The sequence below is a fragment of the Sorex fumeus genome, unplaced genomic scaffold, assembly GCF_029834395.1.
Source record: "Sorex fumeus unplaced genomic scaffold, SorFum_2.1 ptg000063l, whole genome shotgun sequence".
Lineage (NCBI taxonomy): Eukaryota > Metazoa > Chordata > Mammalia > Eulipotyphla > Soricidae > Sorex > Sorex fumeus.
Window position 1 is genome coordinate 71,198,555 of NW_026606120.1, and position 21,014 is coordinate 71,219,568.

Sequence of the window (21,014 nt, forward strand, 5' to 3'; positions counted from 1 at the left end):
CCTCTGCCCCAGAAAACAAAGAGTTTTTGCTCTGAAGTAGGGAAAGTTGCAATGAGCTCTAAGGCTAGTACTATCCCCAGAAGCCCTCATGGAGACTCAGCAGTTTGGCTTAGCCACATTGCAACTGCCTTTCCTCAGCAGGGAGGTTCACTCCAAGCTGGACTCTACCCAGCCTGTGCTTGAAGGACATGCCTCAGAAGCAGCTGAGAAGGGCGGCATTCCTCTCCTCGACGGCAAGAATGTCCGCTTTAAGAGATTCTTCTATTCTGATTGGTGAATGCGCGTCTTGATAATTTCGCTGCCCTCTACACCGTGCAACAGTGCACAGACTACTCACTGAGCACTTTCTCCCTAACAGATTCAGGCTATGAGATGGTTCAGTTGTTGAGGTGACCCCATCCTTAAACCCTCCCTCACCCACAGGCATTCCCTCCTTCTGCTAAAACAAACTTTATTGCACCAAAAGAAAAAAAAAACTTCATTTATGTACAGTCAGATATAAAGACATCTTTTTGACTCCTGTGCATGTATTTCCTCAACTCAAGATTAGGGCATAAAAGTCAGGCCAGAACGCCAGACATGCTCTGCCCATGGCAGGGCCCAGGAGAGGATTGTCACTTGAAAGTGGGAACACTTATATGGATGACAGACAACACTGGACCCACAGACCCAGGGCATTCTTCTCAGCCTTGTCCTCACTGGGGACAGAAGAGGGAAATTGGAAACAGGGTCTCTTGAGTCTCCATGTGAAGTGACCCAACCTTCAGGTTCCGTTCCCCACTTCCCATCCAGTTTCTTCATTCCCTGCCCCCCCAAGTAAAGCATTCTCCTTTGCACCCAAACCCTTCCTCACAATTCCTTACCCGAATGTCCCCTAATCCACAAGGCAGAGGCCTCCATAGCAGCCGACAGGGCAGGCGCAAGTCCTCCCCTCCCTTTCCACGCGGCTGGATACTGACTGAGGCCCTGTGTCCTGTGGACCACCATCCCCCACTGGGAGACAGGACAACAGCAAACGGGAAAGTTTGGGAGAACACATCCCTAAGGGAAAGGATGGATTTCCTTGGTGCCCAGTATCACAGAGCACCTAACGCACATCTTTTTTGAGCCAACCAGCTAAAGGATCACTGCAGCTAAATAGAAGCAACACAGCCAGGCAAACACCCATCAGAGCCAGTGACAAAGAACAGCTGGGAGGGGGACGGGAGTGGGGGAGGGGGTCGCTGAGTCCCAGCCCCAATCCCTTTTGCCATTGGCTACCCTTGCTCCTCACCAGTCCCAGCACCTGGTGGGGCGGGCAGACTGTGGGAGGGGAGAAAAGACACAAGCATAGCCAAACAAAACACAAGAGGACTAGCATCAGTCTCCCCACTGCACCCCGCCCTGGGAGAAAGATCCTCACTGTGACCAGTACTTATGAAAATCCGTAAGAGACTATTCTACGTAGTGGCTCCAACCCCAGACACTCAGCAGCGGCTGGCACCAGGAACTTTTTCAGATCAGTGATTGTGGGAACAAACAGCATTTCCGGCTTCTTCGGGTACCTGTGCAGGCTTTACCAAAACCTTGGTTCAGTCCCAGCCACATTTACCTTCTGTCTTAAATCTCGAATTGGGTGAGGAAATGGGGAGGTGCGCAGAGGAGAAAGGTGCTCGGGTGCTAGGTAAAGCTCACTTAGCAGCAGCCTAGACTCCACCACTGTTCCATCTCTTTGGTCTGTCTAGAACAGTGACTATAAATTAGGAGGAAGAAAAAATCCTGCTGGCCTGCGGGAAAGAACAAGGGCAGAGAGGGAGGAAAAGGGTATGGGGAAGCTCCGCTTCAAGACTGAAGACAGACAGACAGACAACTACCCAGACTGCGTAAGTGTCACAGACAGTCCCCCACCCCAAGCTCCCTTCCAGATAAGCCCCCTACACTGGGCATACTCCCTTTCATAACTGCAATCTGTCTCCCACCTAGCTCTAAGGAGCTGGCCTGGTGGAGAGGTGCGTTGGTTGTTTTGTTTTTGCCAGAGGCCACTGCCCAGGGTGCTCCCGCACGGGGGAGCTCAGTCCCTGAGGTGGGACAAACATGGCTCCAGACACCTGAGAGCCCAGGCAGTCAGACCAGGACCCGCCTCCCCTCTCCCCCACCCCGGGATCCAAGCTTGCTTGGTTCTTGCCATCTTGCGGGATGATGTCACGTCTGGAGGGAGATACACGGTGCCTCTCCGTTCCTGGGGTGGGGGGAAGGGACTCTGCTGGGACTCTTGAGAGGGGGCAAGGGAGAGGGGAGCAGGGTCTAAACCCTCAGACTCCCGTGCAGGTCTGTCTCTGTCCCAGACGAGCTGCTGTCAGAGTCCATTTCGGCATTCTCATTATGAAGCCTCTCCAGCACTTTTTGACGAATCAGTCCCAGGCGCATCAAGAGGGACTGGTAGTCAAAGTGGCCCCGCTTCTCTCCAAAAGGGTCCTGTGGGTGAAAGGAGACATGTGGGACGGCAGTCAGGCCTGATGGCTCGCCCTGGAGGGAGCAACTTTGGACCAGTGGGGGTAGATGCTCAACTTTTAACTGTTCCGAGAACAGCCAGCCGGTTCCAAAGACACGGGGCATCACTGTTTAGGAAATTCAAGGCACTTATTACCCCAGAGAGGTCTGGTGTAGGCTGGCCTTGGGTGGGGCCCCCAAGAACTCCCCAAAAAGTATGGTTGCTTTCCTTCACAGTGACAGTGAAATAGATGGGAAAAAGAAATTCAAGCCCAGAATACTCGTCTTTAGGTCTGCTTCAAAAAACCACAGGAGAGCCAGAGCAACAGCGCAGCGGGTAAGGTGCTTGTCTTGCAAGCAGACAATCTGAGTTCGATTCCCAGAACTCCATATTGTCCCCCAAGCCCTGCCAGGAGTGATCTCTGAGTGCAGCACCAGGAATAAGCCCTGAGCACAGCTCAGTATGGCTCCCCAAACCAACGAATATGTTACCCACTAAGGACGATTTGCTTTTCTAAGGTCCCAGCCAGTCTAGCGTCTAGCAGCTTCTCCAGGATGCTACCCCCACATTTCTCGGTAGATTCCTGAGCCATCACTTTAGGTCACCTAGCCTTACCTGGTCCCATCATTCTAGAGCAAAACTCTCCAAACATTATGTAGAAGAGGATTAAATGTCCATCAACTCTCAAAAGTACTATGGCTAGGATATGGGACACTTATATAAAAGAAGGGAATGTAAAATTAATATGGCAGGGCCATAGAGATAGTACAGTGGTATGGGACTTACAGCAAACCCAGGTTCAATTTTCAGCATGGTCCTCTAAATACTGCCAGGAGTGATCCCTGAGCACAAGCAGGTATGGCCCTAAAACAAAAGAACTTGGCAGCAATGAAGTAATGGCCAGAGTTCAAACTAAGCAGGCACAGGGGGTAGAGAAAAACTATAGTGGGAAAGGGTGCTTGCCTTGCATGTGGCTGACCCGGATTCAATCCCTGGCACCCCATGTGGTCCTTTGAGCCCTGCCAGAAGTGATCCCTGACTGCAGACACAGAAGTAAACTCTGAGCATTGCTGGATGTGCCTGCCCATCCCCTCTCCCCCTCAAAAAAACCCAACAAAACAACAAAAAAAACAACAAATTAAGCAGGCACCTCTTTGACAGTCATAAAAAATGTAAACGACTTTGCCTTTGCCTCTCAGAGTGTTCCTACATACATACCTGTGGTGCTTCTGCTGATACATGACCCTTATAACATGAATAAGTGGACACAAGTCACAGTCACTGTGAAACACAGCCCTCACTTCTGTTAGAGAATTACGCTCCACAAGGGCTCAGCTCCACATCTAGAAACTCTCCTTTCATCCTTGGCTCCAGTGCCACCTGGGCCCCTCCTCCCCAGATGCTATTATACCCTCCAGTCTCTTTCCTTCATACTCTGTATCAGAAAGGCTATTGGATACCATAGTAAGATTTTTTTTGTTTTGAGGCTACGCCTGGTGATGCTCAGGGGTTACTCCTGGCTCTGCACTCAGGAATTACTACTGGTGGTGTTCAGGGGACCACAGGAGTGCCAGGGATTGAACCCGGGTCAGTTGCATGCAAGGCAAGCACCCTATCCATTCAACTATCATTCTGGCCCTATTTATAATTTGGTTTAACAAGGACCTCTTTTTCTCCTCTGCGAACAATGCTTTTTTAATTTTTGGGTCACACTCAGTTGTACTCAGGAATCACTCCTGGAGGGTCATTCCTGTAACCATATGGAATGCTGGGTATGGAACCCAGATAAGCAGCCTGCAAGCACCCTACATACTATATTGTCCGGCTTGACAATGCTGAGTTTTTAAGAAAATAAAGTACTGGCTAATGTGAAACTCTAAAACACTAACACCACCCAGCAAAGCAAACCCCAAGTTTCTCTAAATCCTCTTTCTCTTTGGAGTGCCAGAGACAGAATTCTAGTGGATGACTCGTAACCATCTCTGAGTTTCTAAGAGGGCTGATGTTCTTGACTTGAAGACTGTTGATCATTCCAGGCAGGACTAATTCCAGTGGCACTCCTTAGCACTTATATCATGGTAGAAAGGACTATTCCTCCACATGCCACTTAAGTCTGCTCATCGCATTTTCAGGGAAAGAGGCAGAAGGTACAGGAGTTGAGGTGAAGCACTCACTCAGTAGGAAACCTGAGTCCTAAAGGGATAACATGACTGCACAGTGTGGCTCATAGAACATCCCTTGAAGTCATGCCAGGAATTTACAACCAACTCTATAGGACGACAGGAAAATCAGTTGGTTCTCAAGGCCTCAGACACTCAAACGCCACACATTCCTGCCTATGGACACTGAATGCTATGAGGGATGTGGCTATCAACCTCACAGAGTGGGTGGGTTGACAGGGCCAGTTATCAGAACTCCAGAGCTGGCAGGAGAGCCCATATTACCTGCATAGTCTGGCCTTGAAGATGCAGGCGATCTTTACAAGCCACCTCATAAAAGTCATAATACTCCAGGAAGGACTTCTCCATCACCCCTCTAGAAAACAACAGAGAAGCATAGATCAGGAACACAGGGAGACAGGGTCTCCCCCCTTCTCCACCAGCTACCCCTAATCTCTTAATGCCAAATTAATTGATTTTTTTTTCTTTTTTGGGTCACACCCAGCAATGATCAGGGATTACTCCTGGCTCCTGCACTCAGGAATTACTCCTGGCAGTGCTCGGGAGACCATCTGAGATGCTGGGAATCGAACCCGGGTCGGCTGCGTGCAAGGCAAATGCCCTACCCACTGTGCTATCACTCCAGCCACCCAAATTAAATTTTAGTTCCCAAAACTCTTATTTTATTTTCCAGAGAGACCATTCAATGGGAAATGGAGCCACTGTGTGCCCATACTCAGGGTCTGGTCAATGGGAGACTTATTATGGATCCTCAGGACCTCAACTTTGATTTATGATTTGTCCATCTCTTATTCCAAACCTCACTCAATATTCAAAGTTTTAGTTCAAAACGCTAGGGTTTATTTCATTAACTCTGACTTTGTTCATCTATTCTTAACACTCAGAAATAAAGCTGAACACTAAAAAGTATGAAAAATTAAGTGTCCTTCCCTCACTCATTCTCTTCCCTGTTGCAGTAAGTGGGGGATGTGCAGATGGATAAACGGGTGGATGCTCAGCTTCACACATGTAATTTGCTGAAATGCTCACCAGGAGAGGCACACACTGGTGATTAATGGCAATTAAATACCACTCAGGTGTACAGAGTCTCTATAGCCTTCCCATCAGCAGGCATGTCACTCCCCAAGAATGGAGAACTGTGAACTTCCTCTTGGGTAATTCTCAGCTCCCGGCTCCTTATATATTCATTTTCTGCAGTGCTGGGGACTGAACTCAGGGTATCACACAAACAAGGCAAGAACTCTGCTGTGGCGCCACACCCCAGTCCTTACCTGCATTTTCTAACAGTATAACCAGGGACCATAAAATAAAGTCAGGAACTAAAACTTTCTTTTTGGGGGGCCCAAGAGAGAGTACAGCGGGTAGGGTGTTTGCCTTGCACAAGCTCAAACCCAGGTTCAATCCCTGGCACTCCATATAGTTCCCTGAGCATGGCCAGGAGTGATTCCGAAGCAGAGTAAGGAGTAAGTCCTGAACACAGTTGAGTGTGGTTCGAAAAACAACAAAAAGGTTGTTGGTTTTTCTTTTTTTCCCAAATAACACACACACACACACACACACACACACGAACTTTCCATTTTTTATTCCCGTTATGCCCAATATGGTCTTTGCCCCAAAGGTTCTCAAAGCTCAGTTTCCAAGGGAACACCGAGTACCAGTGGAAGATTCTTGACACATACCGTAGAGGCTCAGGGCAGGGACACTTTCCTTCCATCATGTCACAGACTGCCACTCTGATGGTCTCATGTCGAATACATTCATTGTAATTTTTGCTATCGCCTGGATGTCTCTCCTATAATGTGATAAGACATCAGAATATCCAAGTGCAAATTTTAGGCAAAAAGTAGAAGATATTAAGGATTAGTATGGAGTATGTGACTCAGGCAATGAGCTAAGAAGATACCTTTTCCATTCCATGGTAAAGATCCACAAAGAGCAACTAAGTCCTTATGTTTGAGACCATTCACCACCTTCCCATATACTTCGATATCTCCTCTGCTCCAGATCATGGCACTGATAAGCAGAAAACTAGATCCATGAAACTTTCCTAAGCCTGAAATGAAATGCTCTTAAGGAAATAACCAAATATAATATTGATGGAAGCACAGGTGCAAGGGATATAATTTAGTGGTAAAGCTCATGTTTCCCATGTAAAAGAACTAGGGTTTGATTCCCCAATCCCCCCTCACCGCCTCAAAAAAAGAATGCAGGGCAAATGGGTATATATGACATTAAACATCTTGGTCTAGAAAGCCATAGGCACCAGGATACTGCCTGAGTAACTCTACATGTCTGTGGGGTTTTAGAATCACAAATCAACTATTAGGAATTTAACAAGAAGGATAACTGGGGGGAAAAGTACCCTCTAATTTTGGTCTAGAAAGCTACTCTGAATCATTGTATGGGTAGGGAGTTCAGAAGGGACTCTAGTCTTCTAGCCTTTTTTTTTTCTTTTTGGGTCACACCTGGTGATGCACAGGGGTTACTCCTGGCTCAGGAATTACTCCTGGTGGTGCTCAGGGGACCATATGGGATGCTGGGAATTGAAGCCGGGTGAGCCACACGCAAGGCAAACGCCCTACCCACTATGCTATTGCTCCAGCCCCTAGTCTTTAACAAATTCCCCACTGGCTTGTCAATGCTCCTTCCTCTAACCAATTCAATTACAGTGTGGGTTTCTGATACAAATATTTGATGAGGGCTGAGGATGTTGTTCAGTAGGGATGTGTAGCATGTGTGACAAGTTAAGTTCATCCCTAACTCTCCAAAAGTTTTGTTTGAGGGTCATACCTGGTTATGCTCTGGTTTACTCCTGGCTCTGTGCTCAGGGATCACTCATGGTGGGCTCAGGGAACCACATGAGGTGCTAGGGGTTGAATTCAGGGTTGCTGTATTCAAGGCAATCACCTTACCCACTGTACTCTCAGGCCCCAAAACAGATTTTATTTTTGGGTCACACTCAGCAATGCACAGGGGTTACTCCTGGCTTTGCACTCAGGAATTACCCCTGGTTGGTGCTCAGGGGACCATAGCGGATAGTGGAAAATCTAACCCCGATTGGCCGTGTGCAAGGCAAACACCCTATCCACTGTGCTATCATTCCAGCCCCGAAAACAAAAAATTTTTTTTTAGTAAACAAGAAAACGGTATGTATCTCTAGCCTGCTGTGATGGTTCCTGAACTATACTATAGTAAAATCACCGTGGTACTGTGGAATAATTGGTTTATTTTGTTTAGCTTTTGGGTCACACCCAATAAAATGCTCAGGACTTACTCCTGGATCTGTGTTCACTCCACTCCTGGTGGGCTTAGGAAACCACATGGGGTGCCAGGGACAGAATCCAGGTCAGTCACAATCAAGGCAAGTGCCTACCCGCTGTACTATTGTTCCAGCCCTGGGATATTATTTTCTTAAAAAGATCACAACTAGTGCGTGGGGGACCACCAGAGCTATTCTGATGGAGAGGAATGCAGTGCCAGGGTTTCAAACATGCTAAATAGTTTTTACCACTTGAACTATCTCACCAGATAACTAAGGGTATTTTGTCCAATTTTTCTTTACCCTCCCTGTGATAGTTTAAATGTTTGAGGAAATTATTCTGTCAAATGACAAGTGAACCCTGAAGTTCTTCGGCCATACCTGGCGGTGCCTGGGATTACTTCCAGCTTGGTGTTTGGGCACTGATCTCAGCGAGGATGCTGAAAAGGGGATCATGTGGTGCCAGTTAACTGACCCTGGGCCTCCTGCAGGCAAGGCATGAACACTAGTGCTCTGAGGTAGCTCTCTAGCCCTAGATAGATCAGTTTAAAAGTTACATTGCACCACTCTCCTCCTACATTTAAAATTTTTTTTTTTGAGGACTGGGGGATATTGTTCAGTAACAGAAGACATGTATAGCATGTGTAAGGATCTGAGTTCATCCTAACACTCCCAAAATAAAGATTTTTGTTTTGTTTTGGGTGCACACCTGGCTGAGCTCAGGGCTTACTTCTGGCAGGCTTGGGAGACCATCTGGGATGCCAGTAGGCTGCATGAAAGAACCCTCTGTACTATCACGTTGGCTCTAGCACCATTTCTCTTTTGATGACATTATTATCTTTATGAAGCTGTATTTTTTAGGCACTGTACTTTGATGAACAGCAAAACAACACAGTAATTAGTAAGGAACAGAAATAAGGGAACAGAGTAGGGTACTTGCATTACACACAGCTGACCCTGGTTCGACACTGCACATGTTTCTGAACACCACAAGGAGTGATCCCTGAACACAGAGCCAGGAGTAAGTCCTGAGTACCAACATGTGGCTCCAAAATAAAAATCAAGGGCTGGAGCGATAGCACAGTGGGTAGGGTGATTGCCTTGCACGCGACCAAACTGGGTTTGATTCCCAGCATCCCATATGGTCCCCAATCATTGCCAGGAGTAATGAGTGTATGAGCTAGGAGTAACCCCTGTGTATCACCGGGTATGACCTAAAAAGCAAAAAATAAATAAAATAAAATAAAAATAAAAATCAAGTCACAGGGCTGCTTGAGCACTGCTTGAGAGGAAGTCTCCAAGCCATCTCAAAAAAATTTCTGAGAGGCCGGAGAGATAGTCCAGCAGGGAGGGCATGCAGCCAACCCAGGTTCGATCCCAGGCATCCTACATGGTCCCCTGAACACCGCCAGGAGTAGAGCAGAGCCAGGAGTAACCCCTGAGCATTGTTGGGTGTGACCCAAAAAGCGAATAAACAAACAAATAAAAGATAGACAAATTTCTGATTCCTAAATTTTATAAATAGTGGTACCAAGGGCTGTAGTGACAGTATAGTAAGGTGTTGCTTTAGACATGGCTGACCGAGGTTTGATTCCTGACAGGAATTCATGCATGGTTCCTGAGCCCCACTGGAAGTGACCCCTGAGCACAGAGCCAGTAGTTAAGCTCTGAGAATCACCAGTTGTGACCCCACAAACCAACAACAAATGGCCGTGTCTAATGCAAAGTGTACCCCTGGAAAATATATTTCTCTCTGCTCTGCTTTCTCTTCAATCATCTGCACCATCATACTCTGGTCTTAACCTTTTGGTGCTATAAGCAATGTCCCTCCTAATATCAGAAGAATGTCTGGTTTGGCAGTAATCACAACTAGGAAGTCAGGGCTGGAGCATTAGTACAACAGGTAGAATGTTTGCCTTGGAAATGGCCAATCCAGATTCTATCCCTGGTATCCCACATGGTCCTCCAAGCCCATCAAAAGTGATTAGTGAGTGCAGAGCCAGGAAAAACATAAGAACCTCTGGATATGGCCCAAAACCAAAACCAAAACAAAACAAAAACTAGAAAAATCCTTCAGGAAGGGACTGGAGAAAGGTGGCACACACAAGAATGCACTGGCTATTACAGCCCCTACCTAACTGGTTCAGAATTCATTTCCAAATGCTAATGATACAAGTCAAATAGAAATAATTTGACAAGTCAGTTAACAGCATTGTTATTTTTTTTTGCTTTTGCTTTTTGGGTCACACCTGGCTATGCACAGGCGTTACTCCAGGCTCTGCACTCAGGAATTACTCCTGGCAGTGCTCAGGGGACCATATGGAATCCTGGGAATTGAACCCGGGTCGGCCATGTACAAGGCAAACGCCCTACCTGCTGTATTATTGCTTCAACCCCCCCCTTAAAAAAAATATACTGGGGCTGGAGCAATAGCCCAATAGATAAAAAGTACAACAGGTAAGGGGCTTGCCTTGCATGTGGTTAAGCAGGTTTAATCCCTGGTGCCACATATGGACCCTCAAGCCACAAGAATAATTCTTGAACTCTGAGCCAGAAGTAAGCCTTGAGTATGATCAAATGTGTCGAACAAGTAAAACACAACAACACAGACAAAAACAAACAAACCATCTTTGGCAACAAAAAACCATCTTGGCTGGGGAGATGGCTCAAAGGCTTGAGGGAGTCCTCAGTTAAATACCTGCCACTGCAGAGCACCTGCAGGTGTGCCCTCCTAATCCTTTTACCAAGGATCAAACTCAGGTCTCAGGTGTTCAAGGCATAGCCTTTATTGATGAACTACAACCCCAGCCCCCTAAAATCATTAAGAACTTACAAGACATAACAGATGGAAAAGGTAAACAAAAGACTGTCAAACATATCTCTTAAAACCCAATTTTCTGGAACCGGACAGTACAGTGGGTGGAACTTTTTCCTTGCCCACAGCCAACTCAGGTTCCAACCGACCCACGTTTAGTCCCCGACCCAAGTTTAATCCCTGGCACCACATACGGTCCCCCGAGCCTGCCAGGAGTGATCTCTGAACAGAGCCAGGAATAAACTCTGAGTATTGTCAGGAGTAGCCCCCAAACAAAACAGTAACAAAACCAAAACAATTTTCCACATCCCAAAGCTGGTTCCCTGTGGCTTACCTGCTCAAAGCCAGGCTCATTGTGATACGGATTCTCAGTCATCAGAGACTGGATGGAGATGAGCACAGAAGAGATACTCTGGGCTGGGCTCCAGGCAGGGCCAGTCCATGTACTGCAAAACACATCAAAGGAAGGGAAGAGGGTGAGGTAGAGAGATGGAAAAGGAAGTCACAAAGAGAGCAATCCACTAGAACCCTTGGGTCTGGCTGCCCCATCACAGGTGACTCAACATTTCTCTTTCACTATTAATATTCTGGAATTTTCCAGCCTCTGTCTCACCCTCATTCATCAGAAAATCAGCTAACTGCCTAGTCCTCTTATCTAGTAGACCCCCCCCCAAAAAAAAAGAAAAAAAAGATGAAGGTAGAGAGAGCAATCAACATCACTTTGAAGGGATTTTCTTCAAACAGAAGTCAGAGAAGGTTCTGAGCACAAAAAACGTAAAAAACTAGGCCAAAAACAGCTCCAAAGGTAAGGTAAAAGTTAATCTGTGTGGCCCTCAAGGAGTGTGCTTATTTACTCAGAGGTGGGATGGAGTTAGTGAGGTGAGAGAAGTTAAGCAGAGGGGATAATGGCCATCTGGTTAGAGGCCATGGGTGGGGTTGATGATCAGGGACCCAATTCTGTATCACCCTGAAGAATGTCAAATTCTTCAAAGACTAATATACTCCATTCAAAGTATAGGAAAAGAGCAAGTGATACTTCTAGACTGAAAGATCTGGAAATAATATATGTAAAACATTCTGAATAAGAGAAACATCAAAACTAATCCTCTCCTCATAAATCTGATTAAGTACTGGGGAAATGAAGACAGCCTGGACATTAAAAGGTGAAGGGCTGGAACGATAGTACAATGGTAGGGTGCTTGTCTTACATGCAGTCAACCTGAGCTTGATCCCTGACACCCTATATTGTCCCCTGAGCACGCCAGGAAGTGATCCCTGAGCACAGATCCAGGAGTAAGCTATGAGCATCACCGGGTATGGCAGAAAAAAAAAATTAAAATATGACATTTGATTCTACCGCAATTAAAGGAAGAAATGACACTGAACTGGAAACTGAAGACAACCTGAGCTGGAACAGCTACTTTTAGTGACGTGGCCACTTGCTTCTGCTGGACTGGGGAAAAGCTCAAATAAGTGATGTACAACAGCAACTTTATCAGCATTTTTTTTTAAAATGTAGGAGTACTGCTATTTATTCAGCCACTGATTAGGCTGATTGAATTGTGCATGAACTCCGCAACTTTATCAGCATTTGCTGTGGTTGTCTCTCTACTTATTCTCTGCTTTGCTATGTCAGTAACTCTAGACCTTGCACTTTTTTGGAGGGGGTTCAGAGGTGAGGAGCACACCTGGCTGTACTCAGGGCTAACTCTTGGTGGGATGGGGACAATATAGGATGCTGGGTATAGAACCTGGATCAGTTGCATGCAAGACAAGCACCTTACCTACAGTATTGTCTCTCTGGTCTTCTAGACCTTGCACTTTTCTTAGTTTTGGGTCATACCCAGGAGTGCTCAGGACTTACTTGGGCTCTGTGCTCAGGGATTACTCCTGGTGGGGATCAGGAGGCCGTATGGCTTGTACTCAGGGCTGACTCCTGGTGGGATGGGGGACAATATGAGATGCTGGGTATAGAACCTGGATCAGTCATGTGCAAGACAAGCACCCTACCCATTGTATTATCGCTCCAGCCCCGACCTTGCACTTTAAAGGTTTCTTAAGATTTCACAATTTTGGGGGTTCCAGTCAACACAGAAAACCTTCTCAGTATGTCAATGCAGTATTTTATTTCCTCAGTAGGGAGGGAAGAAATGAGGTTGACAAAGCCAACGTAGTCAACCAAGAACACTGGGGCTTTTCTATCTGATTCTTCCCAATTTTCAATGTCTGTTGTTTCTCCTATTCCTGTCAAAACAGTTCTCCTTTACCCCAAAATCTTACTTCCCAAACGTCTACTATGAGCTGATGCTGGCTCAAAATAGGCTTATTTTTATATTGATGTCAGAGGAGAACCTAGGAGAGCCCTTTCATGAACAAGTTTCATACAGGAACAATTACATTCTTACCACTGTGGGCTACATATACTATTATCCTACCAGCACAAACCATTATATGTGCTAATGAGAGGAAAGACTTCTTTAAGAATCACATCTTCAAAGGAATTCCTCACTTACACAATCACAACATGCTCCTGGATGAGAACCAAAATCCCTAAGCCTCTAGTTTGTCTCATCTGCCTTTATCCCACCCCTCCCCCAACCTACAAAAGGTGCAGGCCAGGCAAAAGTAAAACAGTATCACCACGTAGGCAACTTTCTCAACTTCAACCTTCACTTTACTGTATTAGCAAAATTAAGACTACGCTATAAAGATCAATCCAAATTATGACAAAAGATATATCATTCTGGAAGTTTTAATCCCCAAAGAGATAACTACATGAAACCAAAAATCTCTAGCACCCAGAAACAAAATGTACCTGATTCTTGAGTATTTTATTTCTTGTGTGGTTTCCATCATCAGACATTTTTCATTCAGTTGTTCTAATATCATAATTATCACCATCACCACCACTCCAAAACACTCTTTGAGCCTCAGAAATAAGACACCCAAAATCTTAAATGGCAAAGATCTACAGCCTTTCTCAATCTACGTGGGAAAAAATCAAGCTTGATGCTCTAATGAAGTGGTTCTCAAGCAGGTGACAGACATTTTAGACACTTAAGAGACATTGTAGACACTATGGGTGGATCCCCATCTCCCCTTGGTTTCTGATACAGCAAGTGTAGGGTGGGGTCCCTGAAACCCCTGCTGCTCAGAGAAAACCACTTCATTAAGGCATTCATCATGCACAATGAATTAACATCTCTTTAGAATACGAGTTGTGTACCCCTAGAGTGGAGAACTGAGGAAATTAACTGTCACTCCAATCATCTTCTGTATTCTGTAGGTCAGACGAGAAATCCTGGTTGACAAAGGATGGCCTAGTGCAATTATTTGCTAATAACCAATTTGGCCACTTAGAAGTCTCCTCTTACCCTAGAATACTCAAGCAGACTTTCCCATTGCGGTAGAAGTTGGGGTTAAACCTCACTGTGTTATTGCCCGTTGTCATCAGTTTGACCCGAGGTGGGTGGATGGGATAGTCGGGCGGACACCGAAACACGAACAGGAAGAAACCCCCTTCATAAGGAGTGTCAAATGGGCCTGTGATCAATGCATGAATCTGCAAAATAAAACCCCATCTCAAAATTGTGAGGTGATGTCCCATCCCAACCCCTCTTGGTTTCTATTTGCTACCCACACCAGAAGCAGAACCTTCATCTGGTAAACCACAGTCCGTATCCTCACCATGCAGTATGGAACAGCCTGTACTCATTCATACTACTAGTATGTGCAGAATCTTAGGGAATCCCGTTATAGTGGAGTGGCATCTTACTCAAGCTACATTCTAAAGAGCCCAAAGTGAAGACTGGATCTAGTCAATACCTTGAATATTCCGTAAAACTCATGAAAGCACATTTTTGCTTGAATTTCCTTTATCAGGGTTAGATGTATCAAATAGGTAGAAAAGGTAATATGAAAAACATTATCCTAGCACATTTAAGTAAGCAGTATTTTACAGAGTACATATGCTTGCATTTGCTTAGCTTAGACTGCTTACGATGCAACTCCACCCTCCATGTGGCATGAAGGGAAGGTTAGATGAATGCAAAGAGGAAAAGGATTTCAGGCCACAGCACCAGTGCCAATCACAGTGCAGAGCTGGGGGTTGTGATGGAGCCCTGGGGGATCTGCTTCCTCTGCAGAGCACCAAACCTACTGTGGAGGGTTTGTGGAGTGGCTCAGGAAGCATCCAGCTGTGTCAAGGATATAATTAAAAAAAAAAAAAAAAACAGGAAAAACTCAGGGGCCACTCAGAGCCATTAGATGGACCCCAGAGAACTTTATCCCACACTGCAGACTGACAACAACAACAAAAATTTCAGCAGCACCTAGTGTAACAGAAAACTTAAGTTCTCTTCTAGCCATATTACTATACAAAATCTCCCTTTCTGAAGGGAAAGGACAGGCTTATCATATCCTACAAAAGCTCCTAGGCACTTAGGTTTGCTCAGAATTTGAAACGCAAGAGGACAAAGAACTTGCAATCTAATGCAAGTCATTCTAGTCTCTTCCTTGCCCTGGTGACACCCTGGATCATCTTTTAGCTCTCAGTTATTTGGAATAGCAAGCTCAACAGAATCAATATGGCATCAATTCCGGAGACCCAGGGACTAGCACAGTAACACTGCTACTTGAATGAGAATACAATGACCCAAGAAAAAAAAATTTCCAATCATCTAAGGAAAAAAAAAATCAGTAACTTAACAGTAAAATGTATTCGAACAAAATAGGTATCAACAATATAAAATCTGATTCTTTACTGGAAGAGATTTGAAGTTGAATTTTCACTTAAACACCAGATGTAAGAAATCTGATTTCTTCCCAACATCAGTCTAACAGAGTATTTTCTTCTGAGGGCAGAGCACTCTATAGAAGCCGAGGTATAGTTATCTATGCCAAGGACTCGGACATTACATATTAAACTTTCTGTGTGAATAGAGGATAGGAATGGACTTTGGGGTGAAAGGGATATACAAAAGCAACCAGTAAAGACAGCAGTCTAACCACGTCCTTTACAAACACTGTTCACCCAAGCTTGTCCCCATCCTCCTCTGCGCATCTGATTTATACCAGCATATTTAAAGGTGTGGAGAGACGGGGAAAGGATTGGATAGACAATGGATAGGATGACCACATAATTTATCATCCAAACTAGAGCACTTTTGAGAATGAGAGTGCTCTATAAAGAGTTAAACAACAGGAATAAACTGCTATTTTCCAAACCAACCAAGACTACTGGCAAATACCCTAATAAACAAACACCTGTTCAAGGCTCTGCTCCACTCCCCTATGCCACGTTGGGCAAGTCACTTATTCTCCTGGAATCTTGGTTTCTTTATCTATGTAAGAGATGAAAGTTGAAAAAAATCTCCTTTAGGCTCTTACAAAAAAAAAAAAGAAGTGGGGGGGAGGTGGGGAGGTTGGGCTACACCCAACAATGCTCAGGGGTTACTCCTGGCTCTGCACTCAGGAATCACTCCTGGTGGTGCTGGAGGACCATATGGGATGCTGGGGATTGAACCCAAGTTAGATGCATGCAAGGCAAGCACCCTATACTGTTATTATCTCTCCACCCCAGTCTCTTTCAATTTTAAGGGGCCAATTTCCCAATAAACCCCGAATCCCACCAAGTTACATACCTTAGTCATGTCAACAGTATCAGGAACAACGAACATTCCCGGAGGAGGCTCCTTATATATGGACATGATATCCCTGTTAACACCAAGAGGAGGTGGGGAAGGGAGTGAGGGAGAGGAGAAAAAAAAAAGGGTATCCTTTGAGCAGGGTAGTTGTTATCACCTCAATGAGACCAGGGCTTGAGAAACTGGTGCTTGGTACCACTTATGTTTGCACTGTCTGGAAGGCTGAGAAATCTCAGCTGAGTACTTGTCAGGCAAGCAGAGAGCAAATTGTTATCAAAGGGTCATTGTTTCCTCAGGGGGAGGGTAGGAAGCTGGGGGGGGGGTGTGGAAATCAGAGATCCCAATTGGCATCAAATGTCACTTTGTAAAAGTAACATCCTCTCACATGGCAATTCATTCACTTCCCACCTCCAAGACATGTAGGTACTATGGATAAATGCCTAATAAAGACATTTTAGTAACTGTGAAGGCAAAAATCAACTCCACTAAAAATCAGTTCCATAAACCACACAGAGGGGGCCATTGTTGGCAAAGGGATTATAGGAAGCAAGTGAGCTAGCAGAGCTACAATGGTCTTCTTGCCCAGGAGACATTCTCAGGGCAACATTCTTCAGGTGGGAGAGGGAACTTTCACTCCCAAAATGCTGAGAATGTCATCACATCTGGAAGATGATATGCAGCGACTTCCTTCTCACATTTGAGAATCAGTCTAAACCTGGACATCCGAGGCAGGGACATGTTTAGGGGCTGGCCAGAATATGTAGGTCAGGAGAAGTGCCAGAACAAAGTACTGGAACTCAAAGGTGTGTCTATACTGGAAGAGTCAACCAGCCCAGAGCAGAAGAAGAGAGTGGAGTTTCTTTTTTTTGGCTTTTTGGGTCACACCCAGCGCGATACTCCTGGCCCTGCACTCAGGAATTACTCCTGGAGGTGCTCGGGGGACCATATGGGATGCTGGGGATGAAACCAGGGTTGGCCGTGTGTTGGCTGTGCTATCGCTTGGCCCGAGTGGAGTTTCCTAACTTCAAGATGGCAATGCTGGCAGCGGGAGTCTGGTAACAGGCACTGGCCAGGTCCTTTTTAAAGTCGGAGTGGGTTCATTTTTATAACAACCTTGAAAGGTGGGCAGGTAGACATGGAAAGGGATCTAGATAATCTAACTGAGGAGGGCAGTGATGGGAACGTGGAAGAGGAAGGAAGTGTGTGGTCGGCAGGAAGCAGGTTTCAGGGTTAACAGTAGCCAAAGTAGTAGCACCCTCTTCCCATGTGATATGTACTGTCCTAAACACTTTTGGAAAAAAAAAAGTATTGAAAGATAAGATCTAAAAATCAGTCACCCAAGAAATAAGCACAGAAGGGACTTAGGGCCTTTGTTCCTATATTTGAAGTGCCTCGATTGGTTTCAAGAAAGTACATCAGATTATTCCAGGGGGGGAAAACAGAGCAAAGAAAGTCTTGAGTGGGAGAAGAGCCACAGCAAGAACGAGGGGAGCACGCTGGGTACCTATAACAGGTGGCGGAGTGGACAGCTAGCGGGGGAGGGGGGGGCGGAGCAAGAGGAGGGGTTTCTGGCAAAGTGGCTCAAGGGACGGTTTCAGGTGGGTGCAGGCGGCGAGCTAGACTTGTGTGCTGGGAGGGGGGGGGTGCGTCCAGGAGACGAGAGCCGCTCGGCGGGGTGGCGGCTGGGCAGGGCGAGCTCGTGCGTTCCAAACGGGGTTCCTAGGCGAGGCAGGCGGCGTGGGGGTGGGGGTGGGGTGGGGGGCGGAGGGCCGATGGGTGGGGCGTCGGGGCAGCCCGGCCGGGTGGGGAAGCCCGGGAGAGGGGCGGCGCGGAGGGAGGGCGGGAGCCGGTGCTGCTGCAGCGCCCAAGAGTCGGGTTTCTGGCGGCGAGCCTCGGGCTCTCGGGGGGCCGCCGAGGGGCGGGGTCGCGGCCCGGCACGCGAGGAGGGGGTCCGGCGCGGGGTGGGGGCGGGCGGGGGGGGCGACAGGTCCCGGCCACAGGACGCGGCCGTGGGAGGCGGGGCGCCGCGCGGGGGGCGCAGGGAGCGGTGTTGTCGGTGGGTGGGTGGGGTGGGGGGGCCGCGGGGAAGGTCGCGCCCCGCCGTGGAGCCCCGGGGCTGAGGGAGGAAAGACCCCGGCTCACCGCTTGATCCTGAGGAGACACTGCGGCGCGGTCCGCTCGCCGTCCCAGTCGGAGCTGAGTGTGGGGTCCCAGTGGCTCAGCAGAGCGGCGCCGTGGGCAGCGGCGGAGGGCGGGAGCCCGGGCAGCGGGGCCAGGCCGCTCCCCGGCCCCCCGGCCCCGCCCGCGGCGGCCGCCGCCGCCCACACATCCGGCAGGAAAGGCGGCCCGAAGCCGCCGCCGCCGCCGCTGCTCACGCCAACAACGCCGGCGACCCCGCTCGCCCCGGGGCCCGCCGCCCCGGCGCCCGCGGTCGCCGTCGCCGCCTCTTCTGTCGGACTCTCCGCCATAGCTGCTTCGCTTCCGGGACTGCTCGGCAGCACGTCCGCCGACCAGAGCGGCCGCTGCGCCCTCCCGCTCCCGCACCACCGAGAGCCGGGCCAGAGTGTCCCCTCCCTCCGCTTGCACAGCCCGGGCGGCGCTGGCTCCACCCACCCCCGCCCCGACCAGCGAGAGGCACCCTGCAAGAGCGTCCACCCTCGGTCCTCCAGGGCGGGAGGGCCGAGCGGGAGGAACCCGCCGGCTGGCCGAGGGTTCTGGGTCTGCATTGGGCCCGCGCGTGGCGGGGGGAGGTTCTGAGGACACCGAGGTGCGGTTGAGGACACGGTTCCATGGAACCTTTCTTTTCAAGTGTTGAGAGGGGAGGACGATATTCCCGTTTAAGGAGAGCGACCCCGAGATGTGCGCGTGGGTCGGGATCAGGGACCCCGCTTTCTTCTAGGCGCGTTGGGTCGATGAGTCTGAGCCCAGGGCTGAGATTTCGCCTTTCTCCTTGCTCCCCGCCGCCGACGTTGCCGTTGGCCGCAGCTTGCAACAAGGAGCGAGGAAGGAAGGAAAGAATCAGAACCCGCGAGTGATAAGCCACCTCGTTTTGGAGTTTATTCAGAGCGCTTGAAGGGTCTGCTAAATGCCAGGCATGGTTGCTAGGCGTTGCCATGGGGATAGTGAAACAAGCTGGAAAAAGGGCAGAAAACCAGGCCTCCCGATTCCACGCTCAGACTTTTTTTTTTCTTCCACGAGACTTTAAATATACAGGAATCAAGAGGCTGAGTTTTAAACCTTAGGAAGATTTCTCAGGACTGCTGAGATAGGGAAGGTGTCAAATACTATGCACTAAGATACAAAGAAGCCTTCTTTTAAAATGATGATTTCAGGGTCTGGGGAGGATAGTGCAGCATGCAGTGCGCTTGCCTTGCACGCCACCCACCCGGTCCAATTTGCAGCATCCCCTGTGCTCCTCCGAACAACTGCGGTAGTAATTTCTGAGTGCAGAGCCAAGGAGTTACCCCTGAACATCTCTGGGTGTGGCCCAAATAAATAAAAATATGACACCCAAGCAGGAGAGACTGTACAAGTGGATAAGGTGCTTGCTTTTTTTTTTTTTTTTTTTTTTTTTTTTTTGCTTTTTGGGTTATACCCAGAGGTGTACAGGGGTTACTCCTGGCTCATGCACTCAGGAATTACTCCTGGCCGTGCTCGGGGACCATATGGGATGCTGGGAATCCAACCTGGGTTGGGTCGGCCACGTGCAAGGCAAATGCCTTACCCGCTATGCTATAGCTCCAATCCCCTTTTTTTCTTTTTAAATTGAGACACCTTAAGATACAGTTACAAAGCTTTCATGATTGTGTTTCAGTCATACAGTGATGGAACAAGGTGCTTGCTTTATACATGCCAGACCTGGGTTCCATCCCCACACCACATGGTCTCCTGAGCATTGCCAGGATGGATCCCTGAGAATACCTGGTGTGGTTTCTTCCCTGAGCCCCCTGTACCCCCCCCCAAAAAAAAAGGAAAAAGAAAAGAAAAATAACAGTTTCTTTTCTCCCTAGTAAGAGTAGAAGCTTGAGCAGGAGGGTTCTGTCCCGGGGTTGCACATCTTCCCTTCCACCCCTGAATCCTGCTGGGTGTCTCTTCAAAACAAAAAAGAACAGAATTTTGTTCTAAACCTTGGTGCCAGTTGAGTTTTAGAACTCCCAGAAGAAACTGGACGCAATACCTAGTAACCAGATAGATTCAATATTTCTGCAGTAAACTTAAAAGTCTTCTGACTCATTTTGTACATTTAAAAAAATTGTTTTTCACTTTGTATATTTTTGAACAGTCATACTGAATCAGATGGAGATTTTCACTTTGTATTATATTTTGCTACCAAAATGGTTTCATTTCTATGGGGATAGAATCTAGGGCACCTCAAATGAAAATGTTTTTCAGAAAAGAGGTCCAGGGGCTGGAGTGATAGCACAGCGGGTAGGGTGTTTGCCTTGCACGCGGCCAACCCGGGTTCAATTCCAGCATCCCATATGGTACCCCGAGCACTGCCAGGGGTAAGTCCTGAGTGCAGAGACAGGAGTAACCCCTTGTGTATCGCCGGGTGTGACCCAAAAAGAAAAAACAAAAACAAAAAAATACCAGAAAAGAAGTCCAGTTTTCAAAGCCCTGGATTTTCTAGTAAGGGACCTGAATG

At 47.6% G+C, this 21,014-nt stretch overlaps 1 protein-coding gene across 1 annotated transcript; it reads right to left on the minus strand.

Annotated features, from left to right (window-relative positions):
• Positions 1–465: 465 nt before the first annotated feature.
• Positions 466–18,937, minus strand: UBE2Z (ubiquitin conjugating enzyme E2 Z). Its single transcript, XM_056126932.1, has 7 exons — positions 18,512–18,937; positions 16,367–16,439; positions 14,099–14,286; positions 11,059–11,170; positions 6,330–6,442; positions 4,915–5,005; positions 466–2,454 (listed from the first exon to the last, which is right to left on the minus strand). The coding sequence occupies exons 1-7, from the start codon at positions 18,835–18,837 to the stop codon at positions 2,284–2,286; spliced, it is 1,074 nt and encodes a 357-aa protein (XP_055982907.1). The 5' UTR covers positions 18,838–18,937; the 3' UTR covers positions 466–2,283.
• Between the last annotated feature and the right edge of the window lie 2,077 nt (positions 18,938–21,014).